Source organism: Loxodonta africana, chromosome 11 (genome assembly GCF_030014295.1).
Source record: "Loxodonta africana isolate mLoxAfr1 chromosome 11, mLoxAfr1.hap2, whole genome shotgun sequence".
Classification (NCBI taxonomy): Eukaryota; Metazoa; Chordata; class Mammalia; order Proboscidea; family Elephantidae; genus Loxodonta; species Loxodonta africana.
Genome location: NC_087352.1, coordinates 104,572,237 through 104,588,924, shown reverse-complemented (window position 1 = coordinate 104,588,924; position 16,688 = coordinate 104,572,237). Strand labels below are relative to the sequence as shown.

Here is a 16,688-nt window from a genome sequence, read left to right as displayed (position 1 = left end):
AAAGTGCCATGCCTTTTCATTTTGCACTGAGCCTTGGAACCTTCGTAGCCGGCCCAGACTCATGAGGGGTGGGGGACGATTATCTTAGAGCATCTTAAAAAGTTGTCACTGTTTTGAGGTGTATAAAGTCAGAAACTTGTATGTTAGAAAGGTTATTTTATGCCATTTTTGATTTCATGGTTCATTCCACTTTAATTTTGCAGCATACTTTGTTTTAAAAATGCCTGCTTTGCTCCTCTGTATGGACAGAATACAAGAAAAGGCCTTCTCCTCACTAGGACGGAAGGAGAGCGACCAGGGGGGGCTGCCATGCTGTGGCCACCAGATGCGTCCAAGCAGTAGCAAGGGAAGCACAGATAACCACTGCACCGAGGGATTTTGGACTTGGTCTGGGGGTCTGTGCTCACACTGGAGGGAAAGGCCATCGTCACATTCCCAGTACAAAACAAGCAGAACACTTTTCTGAGGAACCTAAAAGAGTCTTGGAAAAACGCATGCTGTTTATATCCCCGGTGGGCAAGCTAGAGAAAATTGCACACTGATGGAGGGAGAAAACTCACTGGACTTCTCAGAGTCAGGAAGTTCATCAACAAGGTCTGCTTTGTCTGTCTGGAGCATGTGGCTAAGCATTTGCTCATAGCCACCAGTGCCTTCCATCTACTGAAGTAAACGGGCCCGAATAAGTGTCGCACTGGCCGCACTCAAGCCACGGACTCAGAGAATTCACATAAACATGCTAATTAGTAAACACACACACAACCCAAAGTGGAAGAAAAAAAAAAAATCCAGAAAGGTCAAATGACTTAGAGCCCTCAGCAAGAGACTGCTGGAGCTGAAAGGACCCCAGTCTGACGACTGCCCACCAATGATCTTTGAGGAGCCCCGTCTCTGTGGTGAGGAGCAGCAGTGTGAAGAGGGACCAAGATGAACTCATCTATGTCAGGTTGGGACTGTCCTCATTCCAGACATTCCTCCCTTCATCCATAATTCTGCCTAAGCTTAGTAAATGTTTACTGCTATTATAATTTAATTAAAAAAAATATAGAAAGGAGATGAGTTGGAAACCATCGCTGTGTAGCAATTGTTAAGATGCATAGGACCCCAGTTAGCGGAGTACAAAAATTTCAGTAAATGACTCCTGAGTCCTTCACATGACATGCTCTCTTCTACCTCCAGGTAATGTTATTTCTTCTCTCCTCACCTAGATAACGCTGTTATTCATTCGATAAGTGTTTATGAAGTGTTTACTATGGACTGGATACTTTTTTAGGTTCCTGGATATGTCAATGAGCAAACCAAAGTCAATGTGGAGCTCATTCTGGTGCATTTGTACTCACTCTTCGTGATGCCATAAATACCATATTTTTCAAGGGATCACTCCTCTTCTAGCTACCCTGCTGTGAGTTAGGTTCACCTTTTGTACTCTGCCGTGATGCCTAATACCTCTTTATAGTCCTTTGCACACCTGTGTTAGCTTATTCATCATGATTTGATCAGTGTCTGCCTTTCCTTTCTAGAGGGTGTTTCTTGAAGGCAGCACTGTGTTTGCTCTGCTCACCACTGTATCTCTGAGCACATGGGCTGCAATAGACGTTTCTTGATTGTGCATAATTGCGTGCTTTCTTCTACATATATAAAAAAAGAGATAAAGTACTTGCTTTTCTTCAATATGCCGTTAGCCAAAAGGTGGCACTGCAGGAGAATAAGTGGATGATGTCTCGAACCAGCTGACTCAACATTCATAGAATTGGACCCACAAGTCCTGGATCCAATCCAAGGCTAATCTTAATAACTGAAAATAACCAATTCCAAAACTTTTACATGCTAACATACATATACACATCTGAAATTTCTTAAGAAGAGCATTGAACGGAAATCATCTCAGCTTACTGAGAATACTATCAACATTTCTATGACCATTGAGGCAATTGGGAGGGATTACAAACACAACTGAAATTCAAATTATTCTGAAATGTGTACATATTAACTAATAAATATTTACTAGGATATAGACAAGTCAGTTTTTCAGATATCAGGGGTTACAGGTAAAGAAAAAAAATTGTAAATTTTTTTGTTTAGTAACTTGCTTTGAATTACTACATTTCCCTGCTAAATTATTCCCTGAATTCCAGTTCTCTTCTGTAAAACTTTTGCCAGAATTTGATAAGCCTTTTTTTGGATGAAATGCTGTGAAAACCAGCAGCCTCTTTAAAGGCTTCAGGAGCAAATACAGAGACAGCAGCTAGAGAGCCCCTGAGATAAAAACCCACTTGTGGCGTTGGCTGTGAATAATGAATAATGGTTCCCATATTTCTTTGTCAGCCACCTGGTGCCTGTGGTGCCCAAGGCAAGTCACCAACTTGAACAGAGTGCCCTTCTCCACAAATTCACAGCCTTTCCCTTTATATGCTTACTTTACAAAAACGAACTCTACATGTTCCTTTATTTTCATATGAGAGCTTTCTTATCCAGTTATAGATATTTGTGTGAGTGTGTGTGGGTGTGTGTATGTAATGGAAGGGAATAAGTAGAAAACAAGACTCTTGGAAACAATAGTTTGTTATTGAGTCTGCTTTACAGATGAATTTTTGCCCATTCTGTCAAAAGTCTACAGTTTAGTTGGAAAGATAAGGCACATACATGTGACACTTAGCTGATGATTCAAAGTTTTTCAACAACAGAACCAAAGTCGCAGTCTGCTTCAGATTCTGCACTTATTTAACAACTCCTGGGTGTTCATCAAGGCTAGGGCACGCATTTTATGGATGCCCCACAGGAAGGTTACATCTAAGGGCCAGATGTCAGAAACAATGGAGTGGGGACTGTACAAAGTTTTGTGCGGTTTTCCTTTAGATTGTTGTGGTAAAGATTACACGGGGGATAACTTCTTTAGCAGAAGTATAACAAGACTTGGAATTATTAGAAATCGTCTAGGTCTTTGAAATTTGCAGACCTTGAAAATACATCTGCTGTAAACATTAAGAGATTTTTAAAATTTGCAACCACAGACTATAGTAGCACAAAGAAAGGGTTCCATTCTCCAAGTCTTCTCAAGTATGAGAACCAAAAATTACTGGGACCCTAACAAAAATGACTTCCAAATAAATATTGTGCCTTATAACAGGGCAATTGTGATGAAAACAGAAATGTCTGCGTATAAAATATTATTCCTTTCATGACTCATGGGACATGTGGTGTCCCAACCACTTTTTTTGTCTCTGGAATTCTTTGGGAGGAGGGTAGCCCAACTTTAAAGTGTTTAGCCTCAAGGTGGGAGCCTTTTGAAATGTGTGAAACTCAAGAACCCTGAGTTGGAGCCTCATTTTTGTGTAGATTGAGCGTTGTCTTAGGTGATGCCTCCTGGATATGTGGATTTTCTAAACTTTTGACAGGTTTGCCTTTATTTCTGTGAGATAAGCCTCCTCACTATGTCTCCCAGTTACTATGTTCTCATGAGAATGTACTTATTGCAAGAATAAGCTATTCCCAGTCTTCATTCAGTCATAGTGGCCATTTTCTCCCTAATACCATTCATTGTTTCCAGTTGTTACTGGCTCCCTGCTTTTCTAGCTTCTGAACAGTGAATAATGCCTTTGCAATAAGGAATAATGTGTTGCAGTGGTACTTCCCAAGAGACTTTCAAGAACTCCTATATGTTTTTCTTAACCCTGCATTCAGTCTTAGGGCCCAGTCATCGCCTCCACTTGTAGCAGGTGGAATGCACCACCGTGAGCAGTCCTGCAGTATTCCAGGGCAGTTGTTTCTGCTTCTTAGCTGTTAATACTGCTTTTCTTATAATGAAGACTACATGGTAGTGGTAATTTTCCTGAGATATAAATTCCTTTATTTCGATTTACTGGACAAGTCAGTACTGCTTTTGCAGTAATGAAGAATGCATTGTAGTAATAATTTTCCTGAGATAAAAAAATCCTTTGGCATTCTTCATTTGGGCTGTAAGTACTGCTTCTGCAGTAAGGAAGAATGCTTTGTATACCGTGTTCTCAAAAGTTTCATGAAGAATAATAAAAAGGCTAAGAAGAAAGAACAACAAACAAACAAATGCCACCAGGGTTTCCAAAGAAGAAAGAGACTAGAATAAAATATATGTGCAGGCATTGCCAGGTGCCTTGAGGTTTTACCCCATGTTATGCCAATATTCAAGAAATTAAGAAAAAAAAATTTATCTTTGACTCATATCAACAGTATTTACGATGTTCAGGGTCTCATGGGACATACGGGATCCCAGATAATGGGTATCAAAATCCATAAATCATAACAAAAATTCTGAATTGGCCCTTTAATCAGCATGCCTTCCATTAGTGAAAACACATGGTATCAACAAAAAATTCAAAGGAGAACATAATTGAGTCTTGAAAGGGTTATATATAACGTGTGTTTCCCTTACACAAAGGTTGCCTTGTGTAAGGGAAGCACGTGTTACCTATGCTAGAAGACATCCTCCTCAAGTTGGTCAGAGGTGCCATGCTCGCCACAGGCTGGATGGCGCCCATGGACTTTGGCAGATTTCCTGGAAGGAGAAAATGCCAGGTTGGCAACTTTAATAACCCTGTGGGAGGTATCGTTTTGGCAAAGTTACCATTTGGGATAATATCCACCCCTGAGATCTTTCAAAAAAGCTAACAAAATATTTGAGAAGATAATAAATGACATAGGGCTAAACATGACATGGGACTGAAAAGAGCTACTGAGTCTGTGTTTGCATGTTGGACATGATACAGAAAATTAGGACTTAGGATAAAAATGGCATTTCTGAATGATTCTGTCAATCAGCCTAGCATTAAAAGAAGTTGAAAAAGACAAAAGAAAAGACAAAAACGAAACGAGAGAAGAAACTCACATGAGGCATAAGTGATATGCTCTTTATGGCTAAAAATACTTAGGAAAATGTCTCTCATTCCACTGCAACAGTTCTAAACCCTATTGTTAGAAGCCAGCGCATCTCTGTGAGTACCAGAACAGGTCACTTTGCCTCAGCGTAACAGTTTTGTATATGTAGGATCCATCTTGTTTTATAATAATAATTTTCTTTGGATGCTTACTATGTGCCAGGAACTTCTCTAAAAAAAAAAAAAGAAAAAAACTTTTTCTAAGCGCACTTTAAATCACCTCTATGTGTAAAGCACTCCATATTAAGTCTGTTTTATTGCTTTTCCCAATTTATGGATAAAGTAACTGATGCACAGAAGGTTTCAATAACTTGACCAGCTGCCAGTGATCAAAATAAGCCATCAATTGTCAACATAGATGCAGAAAGGCATGGAGGGACTGGTGCTCAATCAATGTGCGGTCATATATCAAAATATCAAAATAACATGTTTATGAATGTCGTATATAGTCGATTTTTTCCCCCAAAGTGTTTCCTAACTCATGCCCTCTTTCAGATTTCAGAGAGGACCATCTCAGATTGATGGTAAAGGCCATTTGGCAAGAAGGGCACCTGAACAATGTGATCAATACCTTGGTAGGCCTGTGGGCCCTTAGAAATGAGCTTATCTGGATACCAGAACCTGTTGCTCGGACTCAAGAAAATTTGGGGTAAAACGGCCTTGTAAAGACAATGCCATTGGTGCTGATATGTGTGCTCACGATGGCCCCAGTGTGGAAAAACACACCTCCAGGAAGGGGAATTGGTTGGTGATGCTGGTTTGGAAAGCCAATGGATGTCTCCTGAGATCTGAATATGGTAATGAGGACAGTGGTCTCTACCCTGACTGCACACCTGAGCATCACCTGAGAGCTTTAACAAGAATACAGAAGTGGGGGTCCCATCACAGGCCAATTAAATCAGCATCTCCAGGTATGGGAACTTAGCATTCGCATTTTAGAAAAATCTCCCAGGTGACAGTAATGTGCAGCCTGGATTGATAACCCTGTGTTAGATGTAGCCTAGAGTGGATATGCTGTAAAGACTCAGAACTGGGCAGAGGTGTTGAACTCTCTAAAAGCTGAACAGTCAAATTGGAAAACAATGTGGCAAATAAAGCAAGAAGTAGATTTGGTAAGATCAGCAATCTGCTGGAATTCTTGCATGTCTAAGTTAGGTGTTCACGATTGTTATTTTGAAGAAATCTATACAGTTTTTAGTATGGGAAGTCCACTAAGAACATGACAAAATACTTGAAATAGAACTGAGGATTCATGTGGTGACATATTATTTAAAATTTAGTGTGCTTTGTGACCTCTTAATTAAGTCACGAGAACAAGTTGAGAGAGAGAGAGAAAGGGCATCAAAGTGCTGGATTTCTGGTAAAATGAATGGCAGGTTTATGTCAGACGTATACAAAACACAGAAAGACCTCTTGGTAGCAGTAATGATTAGCTGCTAAATTTAAATTCCTGTAGTATCCTCTAGCCCCACCGATTTGGGTTCATGACTACATTCAGGACTTAGATGACATCTAAGGTTCTTGAGGGCTCCAAACCACGTACAAGGGCTAAGTTTCACAGTGTCTTTGCCAGATTTCGACTGCCTTCAGTCTTCGTAAAAAGTAGTGGTTCACAGTTTACCTGTAATTCTCAGAGCATGTGTAAAGGCTTCTGAGTTCAGTCCACAAGCTTACTCTATCACACACAAAAAATGGAATGTCCACAAAGGCGATTCAAATGGCTAAAGATACCCCGTTGAGGCAGAGCACCAAACTGCATGGGTTAAGAGCTTGGCTGCTAACCAAAAGGTCCACAGTTCGAATCCATCAGCCGCTCCTTGGAAACCCTATGGGGCAGTTCTACTCTGTCCTATAGGGTCGCTCTGCGTCGCAATCCACTCAACGGCAATGGGTTTCAGTCTTCAGCTAGGAGGCAGGTTTCTCTAGATCTCGTCCAGAAAACAAGCTAAATGGAGGTTATTAGAAGAAAAGGAGGAACGTTCTCAGTTCCAACGCATCCTCTTTCCCCAGAACCACGACAAATAACGTACAAACTTGAGGAGGAAAACAAGAGTTCGGCAAACAGTATGACCCAACTCACCCAGTGCCCTCAAGTCGATTCCGACTCATAGCGACCCTGTAGGATAGAGTAGAACTGCCCCATAGAGTTTCTAAGGAGCGCCTGGAGGATTCGAACTACCGACCCTTTGGTTAGCAGCCGTAGCACTTAAACACTACGCCACCAGGGTTTCCAAACAGTATAAAGAGGGTGCAAATCTGGATCTCCACACTCATCCTTGGAAAGACCCGGAATTTCCCCAATGCTCAGAGTTGACCCTTCTCTCAAGGTTAACTAAAAACCACTGTCCTCCAGTGGATTCTGACTCATAGCGACCCTATAGGGTGGAGTCCTGGTGGCGCAGTGGTTAAGCGCTTGGTTGGTAACCGAAGGGTTGGCCGTTGGACCCACCAGCCACTTCACGGGACAAAGATGTGGCAGTCTGCTCCCGTGACGATTTACAGGTTAACTACAGACAGCGTCAGTGGGTTAGAAGAATGCCGGCTCCATTCAGCTCAGGTAGTGCAAGTGCGCAGAGGTATGTATGCACTGGAGCACTGCCGCGTCTCTGCACTTTTCCTTGGGCAAGAAACGATACCCCCCAGGATGGGTCGGTGTGGATACCACGCGTACCATGCACGACCCGACACAGAGGGCTGTGGCCGCGCTGGAGCGGGCGGCGCAGACAGTCTGCGTGCAGGGCCCCCGCCTGCCCTCGCCCCGGCCCGCCCCCGCCGCGCCGGCACCGGAGTGGGGGCGGGCTCCGGCGCGCGGCCTCGGCGCCGCGGTCCCATTGGCCGGCGGGCACGCTCGTCACGGAGTCGGGCTCCGAAAGTTTCATTGACAGTGGAGAAGCTCCCGAGTCGGGGCTGCGGCTGTGGAGGGCGAGACCGCCTGGAACGGCCGGCGACGGCGCATCGGACGGCTTTGATATTTTATGATTATTTTTCATTTTTTTAATTGAGGAGGCGAAGGTGGGAGCTGGGGTGTGAGCCCCCGGTATGCAGTAGAGTCTCGGATCCTGCCCAGCTGCGCTCAAGTCCTGAAAGTGAGGGACTCGCGCGCCTCCCCGGACCAGGGAGCGAGCCCGCGCGGGCGAGGATGGCTGTGCGCGCTGAGCTGCTCTGCGCCGAAGCTCGGCAGCCAGAGGCCGGGGCGCGCACAGGCTGAGTCGTCGCCGGGAGCCCAGGCGAGGGGCCGTGCTGCAGCCAGCGGGGCCTCGAGGACAGCAGAGACACGTAGTCCCGGGGCGTTTTCCGGGGCCAGCCCCGCGCGGCCTCTGCAAGCCCGCCGAAGTCGGCGGGAGCCCCGCCCCACGCCCTCCCCTAGCCGCCCAGGCCCCCGGTGCAGTGAAGGAGCCGCTGCTGGGCCCTGGGCGCCCGCACTCCATGGGCTGCCGGCGGGCCGCCGGGCGCCGGGCCAGGGGGCTGCCGAGCGCCGAGTGAGCGCGCCCTCGGGGCGGAGAGCGGCGGCGGAGGGGCGCGGCGCGGGGCGATGCCCGAGCGTCTGCCAGGCGCCGCCCGCCGGAGGCCCTAGGAGGCCAGCCCGGCGCCCGCGTTGGGACCCTCGAGGCTCGCGCGCTGCGCGGACTCTCCGGACTGGCCGGCGAGATGGCCTCGGAAGTGGTGTGCGGGCTCATCTTCAGGCTGCTGCTGCCCCTCTGCCTGGCAGTCGGTAAGTCGAATCGGCGCAGAGGGAACGGGTGGCTATGGTGGGGCGTGCGCGGGGGCTCCCGAGCCCGGTTTGGGTCGCTCTGGCTGCGGGAAGCGGTTCGAGGAGCCCGCACTGTCCCGGGTTTCACAGACTGTGTGCTCATTTCCATCCGGGACGCACCATCCGGCTGGATAGACCGGGTCCCCGGGACGGCATGTGCTGGGGACTCTGTGGGTTGAATTTGAAGTCACATGTGGATTTTTCTTCGTGCACTACTGATTGGTGCACAAAGGATGCAAGTGCAATTGGAAGGACTCTCCCCAGAAATACAGTACAGAGTCGCACTGCCCCATCCAAGTCCTTGGACGAACAGCGCACTCACAGATTACACAGTGGCTTTCAGACGGCCCTGCGGTCCCCTCTCCCCACCCCGTAGCCCAACGCCTGTGACCTGAGGTGCAGGGAAAGAGCGCCTTTGAACCCTAGGATATGTGTGCTAGAGGCTGAGATTGTCGACCGGCCAAGACCGGGTCCTGACCCCGGGTGCTCACCTTCCGCGGAGGTTTCGGGCTGGAGAGCAGGACTAGGACGCGAGGGGGGCGGCAGGAGGGAGCCCCTCCACGCCTCAGCCTGCATCTCACTAGCTCTGCCTGGTGGGCGTTAGAGGAGCTCGGTTCTGGCCTAAGGACGCCGGCGGTATTCTTGCAGTGAGAGCGTTCTGAGAAGGAAAGCGAATTCCTTCTAAGACCGACCAGCAGCGCCGGGCTTTCCTGCTCCCAGCTATAGCTCTGAAAGAGAACACTTTTTACCAAGTGGCAATTGTGTTTACAAAGCGTGGCCTTCTCAGGAAAGGCCATAGTTTGCATCTTACCAGAAGTGGAGGACTCAAAATCAGCCATGTGCTAAATGTTTGTGTGTGTGTGTGTGTTTGTGCGCGCTCGCAAGGGATCGAAAGGGGGCTCTAGTACGTCCGTGGGGGTCGATCCTGGCCACCGCCCAGCATTTGTAGCCGCTAAAGAATGAAAAAATTTTTTTTTTTTTTTTTTTTAATGAATGAAGCGTCCGCAGGTGTCGGGGCAATAAATCTCGGCAGAAACGCCGCGGAAGGCTCTCAGAAAGAGACCAGCTATGGGAACCCGGGGTTCTCCAGTGCTTCGAGGGCCCGCGCGTGCCGCCGGTGGTCTCACTTTGCAGTTTATGTTTCCGGGCAGGACGACTTTGCAGCGATCCTTGTCCAGCCTGATCACATGTGTAGACCAGGATGAAGCGTCCACACACCCTATGTGGCCCTCTATCCACCCAGTTTGCTCAAGTTTGCAGAAAACAGAGGTTGCAGAAATCGATTTGGGGAAAGCAGCCCTGGCTGCTCCGCGTGCATCACACACAGGTCACACAGTGGCCTGGATCAAAGCTGCATCTGAGCACGGTATGTGGCACACTTCATATTTGCCGAGTGGAAGCTACAGCCCGAGTTATAACTGGGCCTTTTAGTAGGAACGTGTGGAAGGGTGCTTGGCAGTGAGGATGAGCAGTGCCCAGAGCCTTGCTCTTCCCTCCTGGCAGTCCCCTCCATCCCCTCACCTCACGGCCTCCCGACCCTCTCTAGGGGGAGCAGCTCGCTCGACTCTGGGAAGAATTGGGCAGTGTGGTCACTTGTAGCCACCTCGGTCCACTCTGTTACTTGCATAACTAGCTGGATTAAGTGACCTATCCTGAAGCTTTGACTTTCAGGCTTCCGCTGCTCACCCCTGTGACGCTCCACGCTGGTGGGTATAAAAAAATTTATAGGGCCCTGTTATTCTGACTAATCGCTGGGGGGGCCTTGGCCCCAAAGCCCCTTGGTGTGACCACGTAACTCTGCCCAACAGAGATCAGCCAGGCGGGGGAATGGGCCTGGGAGCAAGACCAGGTACCTTCTCCCTGCGGCTCCCCAGCTGCTGCTTCTGCAGGCCTGGGGGCCAGGCAGGTGCATTCTCACCCACAGCCTGGGGGGGGGGCTGGGAAAGGGGACACTCCAGGCGGGTGAGTGCCAGCTCCACCAGCTCCGCTTCCCTGGACTTTGCCAGAAGGAGCATGGGTTCCAGTGATGCAGATGGTAACCCTGGCTCTCCCACCTTCCTGCCCCCTGGCTCTCAGAAAACCCTGAATCCTCCCCAGCCCGAGTATTCTCATTCCTCTTTCTGCTTCCAGTTCATTCCTTCTGCCCTCCCATACTCATCATGGCGCAGGAAGACTAACCTGGGTGGTTGGGTGGGTGGCTGGGGTTGAGGCCCCCAGCTGGGTCTACTCTGTGGCTTCCCCCACCTTTGTCAGCCCACTGACCTAGGGGAGGGCAGAGGACTTGCTCTCCAGCCTCCTTAGCTGGAAGATGCTAGAGGCAAGCCCTCCTGGGAATACCAGACAAGGGCCCCTAATATGTTGGCTGTTGTTTAAGAAAGACAGCCCACGTCCTGATTAGTCACAGTCTCTCATCACTCAGTTTGTAAGGGTGAGGGGGCTGGGCGGTTGTCCCCTGATTCGAGAACTTGGTTCTCTTCTATAGGAAGTGGATATTTTCAAGGTTATTGGAAAGTTTTCAGTTCTGCCTACTCCCAAGGTGCTACTAAATCAAATATTCAGGTTTCCCTGATATCCTGGGCATGGAAAGAGCAATGATCTGTTTGCTATTAGAATCGATTTTACATTTTAGCCATCTATTTTTATATCTGGGCAAGGCAGCCTTCAAAGCCAAGCCTGTGCAGAAGCTTATACATTTCTACTTTAAATGCATTTGTTTTCTCTTAGCACAATCTCTGTCCCACCCACCTTTAGTGTATGATTTGATTCCTGGGTCAGGAATGGATTTTTTTTTTTTTTTTTTAGTGCCCATGATCCTCCCCCATCCATACTCTTGCCTGTTTTTCTCTCACGTCTTGCCTACAAGAGCAGACCTTTTGGGGGGTTAATGGAGGTAGATGTCTCTAGGTAGCATCAAAAATTTACACTTGACTCTAACCTAAAGGTTGGCTGTTCAAGCCCATCCAGCAGTCCCTCCAGAGAAATCCATTAAGATCACAGCCAAGAAAACCCTGTGGAACAGTGCTACTGTGTAACACAGGGGGTCACAACGAGGCGCAAGTGACTTCACTGCAACCAACAACAACAATAGGGAGGGACAGGAGAAGCCTGATTCGGGCGGAACTTATTGGGGCCAGGAGGGGCAGGGACCATAGTGAATGACTAGTTTATGCTTCCCCTAATGAAGGAAGCAGAGCTTAGGAAGGGCCACATATAGCACACCCAGAGAACCAATCCACCAACTAGTGCTCTGAGAAAAAAACTTACTTGAACAATATGGCAACTCCAGGAAGAATTTCTAGAATTCCCTTTAGAGATAGATAGTTGGATTAAAATCTGATTAAAACACACAGGCAGTGTTAGAGTGTCTTCCCCACTGCTTCTCTGTCAGTTCTCAGCAGTAGGAAGATTCAGCAGTTGAGAGATCCATTTAAAGTAGTACAACTAACCTTCCTTCCTATCACACCGTCTCACCCTTATGTAGGTAAAATAATATTTATTACTTATGGAAAGGAGAAAAGTGATAGTGAAGAAGATGGTCTTGTGACTTTGCATCAGAGAGACCTCCATTCGAATCCTGACTCTGCCATTTGCTGTGCGAATTATTCTGTTTGTTTCTTTTCTTTCTGTAAAATGAAGATACGACTACTTCCTTCCTTGGGTTGTAGCTAAATAGTATGCACAAAACACCTTGTATAAGGCCTGGTACCTCGTAGGTGCTCAAAAAGGGAGATATTAGTATTACATTTATGAAGAACCATGGAAGAGCAGGAAAGCTTGATGAATGTTTTAGCAGAAATTAGCACATTAGTGGTGGTAGAGTGGCCCACGAGGAGAATGTGAGGACTATGTGGGGCTCGTCCTGAAGCAGGGGGTTTCATCAGTACCTTCTTAGAGCCAGAGAATGCAGCCGAAAGTCCGTGTGTGGGGGAAGGAGGCTTTTCATTGTTAGGATTTTTCTCATCAGTTTCTCTCAGTATTATATACAGATAGTCCCTAATTTATGATATATTTGAGTTACGATGAACCGCAACTTTTTGTTGTATATCTTATTGTTAGTGATATATACTACGTACAGTGTTGCAGCACCTAATTCCCTGATGTTATCATTCTCAGATGTTCACTTGTAGATATTCAATGTTATGACTTATGAAGATACTGATAATAAAAGGCAATAAAAAAACTAAAAAAATGAAATATTCGACTCTGTCAGCACCAACTTACGATGAAGTCATCGGAATGGATCCTGATGTAAGTTGGAGACTACCCATATATCTGCACTTGCAGTTGTCTGATTAAATAACACGCTGCCTTAGAACTGGACTGACAGTTTTTGCTTAGGTCTTCCTGACACCGCACTATCATTTTCATAGTTTTTACTCAGTATGATTTTATTTTGATTTTTTACATGAGCATTTAACTTTTGGGTTCTTGTGTTACGAACAGTTAATTGAATATGAAGTTATATAGTAACAGTATGTATAATTTTTACATAAATAGGAGAATTTACAACAGTATATGAGATTAGTAATGTTCTCAAAGTGCTGAAAGTTTTAAAATAAAATAGAATCTCTTAACTCATAATACTTGAATAGTTTTATTTCACCTTTCTCACACCATTTCATTTAGTAATAAGTCTTTTTACTTAACGTATAAATACTTGTGGAAAGATGAAATGACCCTGTTACCTGTTTAGTGGCATAAGCTAGTTCACGTAGGCTATTTTCCTCCTCACCTAGTTGGGAAGGATGGGCATTTTAATTGTCTGGGGAGACGGGGTTGTTAAATGGTGAATGTAGGTCTTGTTTAGCTACCCAGGAGTTTTATAGGGGTCACCATATCATAGAAATCAAGGATGCCTTGCATTGGGCAAAACTGCTACAAAACACCTCTTTAGTGTTGAAAAGCAAAGATGTCACCATGAAGACTGGGCCAACCCATGATATTTTCAGTTGCCTCAGATCCATGTGAAAGCTGGAAAATGAATAAAGGAAGACCAAAGAAGAATTGACGCCTTTCAATTGTGGCATTGGAGAAGAATACTGAATATGCCATGGACTGCCAAAAGAACAAACAAACCTGTCTTGGAAAAAGTACAGTCAGAATGCTCCTTAGAAGTGAGCATCATGAGACTAGTCTCACATACTTTGGACATGTTATCAGGAGGGATAAGTCCCTGGAGAAAGACATCATGCTTGGTAAAGTAGAGGGTCAGTGAAAAAGAGGAAGGCCATTACAGTGGCACAACAATGGGCTCAAACATAGCAGTGATTGTGACGATGGCTCGGGAGCGGGCAGTATTTTGTTCTGTTGTTCATAGGGTTGCTATGAGTTGGAACCTACTCGACGGCACCTAACGATGACAACAACAATATCACACAAAGAGCCTGGTGGCACAGTGGTTAAGTGCTTGGCCCCTAACCGAAAGGCCATCAGTTCAAACTCAGCAGTGGCTATGTGGGAGAAAAGACCTGGTGACCTGCTCCCATAAAGATTACGTCCTTGGAAACCCTGTGCGGGGAGTTGTACCTGTCCTGCAGGGTTGCTATGAGTTGGAATCAACTTGATGGCACACAACAACAATAACTATAATAACACTGAAAAGGGAAGACTGAAGAATTGACGTACTCTAATTGTGGCATTGGTATCCCAACCCAATAGTCAATAATATTAACTATACAATGGACTGCCAGAGCAAACAAATCAATCTTGGAGGAGGTACAACCAGAATGCTCCTTAGAAGCAAGGATGGTGAGACTTCGTCTCACTTACTTTGTATATCTTATCAGGAGGGGCCAGTCTCTAGAGAAGGACATCATGCTTTTTAAAGTAGCGAAAATGAGGAAAACCCGAAATGAGATGGACTGACATAGTGGCTGCAACAGCGGGCTCATATAGCAGCAATTGTGAGGGTGGCACAGGAAAGAACAATGTTTACTTCTGCTGTGCATAAGGTCACTATGGGAGCGTACTCCAGGACACCTCTAACAACACAATATCACTGGGCTTTATAGGGCTTTTGCCAAAACGAGTTCAAATACAGAAAGTAGCACATTTTTCTGAGACCTAGCTCTGTATGCAGGAAACAGAAAACATAAATTCTTTCCTCTTTCTTCATTCCCTTTACTTGGATTCTGTGGTTTCTGACATCCAACAGGAAATACACTGTTGAGATTAAGAGCCTTGGCTTTAAAGCTGCATTGTTCAGGCACAGATCTGGGCTTGCTGTGCCAGCTGTGTGACCTTGATGGACTTGTTTAGCTTCTCTGTTCTGTAGTTAATTCATCTGTGAAATGAGTTGATAACTAAGACGGTTGTTGAAGGGTTTAGATGACAGTACTGGTAATGTGCTTAAAATAGTGCCTGACACATGGTAAATAATAAACACTAGCTGCTATTATTCCCAGATTCACAATTTAGGAACTGTTATTCATCAGATAAAATGCTTGAGACCCTGGTCACAAAGAGCAGCAGTTTCTATGAGCAGATTATTTCGTGTTCCAACCCACTTACAAGGAAACTTTTGGAGCTCTACCGTCTTGTAAGTTGAGGACTGTCTTGTCTCTCTCATCAGATAATCTTCTTCTTTTAAACAATGTGGAGTCTAAGACATCTTCTCCCTCCTGGAAGCCTCCTTCCCAGGCAGCGCCAACTGTTCCTTTGTGCTTTTGTGACATGCTGCTGCTACTGATGACGGAGTTTTGCACTTAGTTGTGTGAGCTTTCTCTTCCTTCCTGTGTTGTAAGAGCCACAGGTCAGGGACCCTGTAGAACTATTCTTGATATCCCCAGCACTAAACTTACTGCCTAACGTCTAGCAGATATTTTTAAAAATGTTTTTTGAATTATAGGTTTTTCTAACCACAAAGATTGTGTCCGATCATCACACTTTAGCTATCTAGTGAAGGACCATAATACCCAGTGAACACTGAAGAAAGACTTGCTGGTGGAGTAATTAAAAAATGCATTGACTAAATTTTTTCTCTTGGATATCTTAGGAGTCTGAAAATAGAGTTAGATCTAGCTTCCTATAGCTATTGGCTCTCACGTCTTTGAATATAAAATCTGTAACCCTCTGTTACTGCCCTAAGTGTGAATTGTATCAGGATGTCCATGAATACCTTTTACTTGCTCGGCAGTGAATCGAGAAGGAAAAATCAGTGGACAGTGGTCAAAATGGCCTTCAGCACCATCCTTGAAGTGAATATTATTTTTTAAAATAGTTTTAGCTCTTCTGGAACAGCACAAGTTGACCTGTTTTCTGCTGTGGTCAAATCCACTAGGTCATCACTTTGGGCCACAGGTGCAGAAAAGGAGGACGGAGACCCTGAACCAGCTGATGATTTTGAACCGAAGTGCCACTGAAGTTCACTGTACATACTTGCAGAAAGACTTGTGAATCACGGAGTGCGTGCCAGCTCCTTGTCTCCTGCCTTCCCAGCACAACACCTCCCGCTGAACGTTCTGCTTGGCTGTTGTACCTGAATAGGTACCCCTGCTAGAGAACCTAGGCCGGAGTCTGTGGGAGAGGGCCCCTCTCTGAAAGGTCCAACGTACAAGTCTGGTTCCTGTTAATAATGAGCTCTGTGGCTGCCAAGTCACGGAGACCCTCTGCTCCTCAGTAATATTTCTGCACTTTTTTTTTTATATTAGAAGGTGTGACTACAGAGCACACACCAGAGTCCACGCATCTAAGTTTCTCTGGCATCTTGCTAACCATCATCCTTAAATGAGTTTGGACTGGCCTTCTGAGACAATTTAGGGACTGCTAAACAAATGAATCTTTATCACGTTATATATTTGGTTGAGGATTTTTCAGAACAGTTGGTTATAAAGGACAGACGTTCTAGTTTAGGCTTTGCAGTCCTGGTAGTTGTGTGATGCTCTCTCCCTCCTGACAGGAATCACACACCATCCCATCACCAGTGACTAGAATAATAACAACAAAATGCATCTTCAGGTTTGTTTCTGAAATGGTTATGTGTACCTTTGCAGAGATACAGACATTTTGCCATCCATAGTTTATGACCAGAC

General features: G+C 45.8%; 1 protein-coding gene across 1 annotated transcript in view; it reads left to right on the top strand.

The window, feature by feature from the left end:
• The first annotated feature begins 8,516 nt into the window (after positions 1-8,516).
• The window catches only part of PIEZO2 (piezo type mechanosensitive ion channel component 2), a 656,646-nt gene continuing 648,474 nt past the window's right edge, over positions 8,517-16,688 (top strand). Inside the window, exon 1 of the mRNA XM_064294736.1 lies at positions 8,517-8,619. Within this exon, the coding sequence (XP_064150806.1) occupies positions 8,556-8,619 (64 nt within the window). The 5' untranslated portion in view covers positions 8,517-8,555. The remainder of the gene's footprint in view (positions 8,620-16,688) is intronic.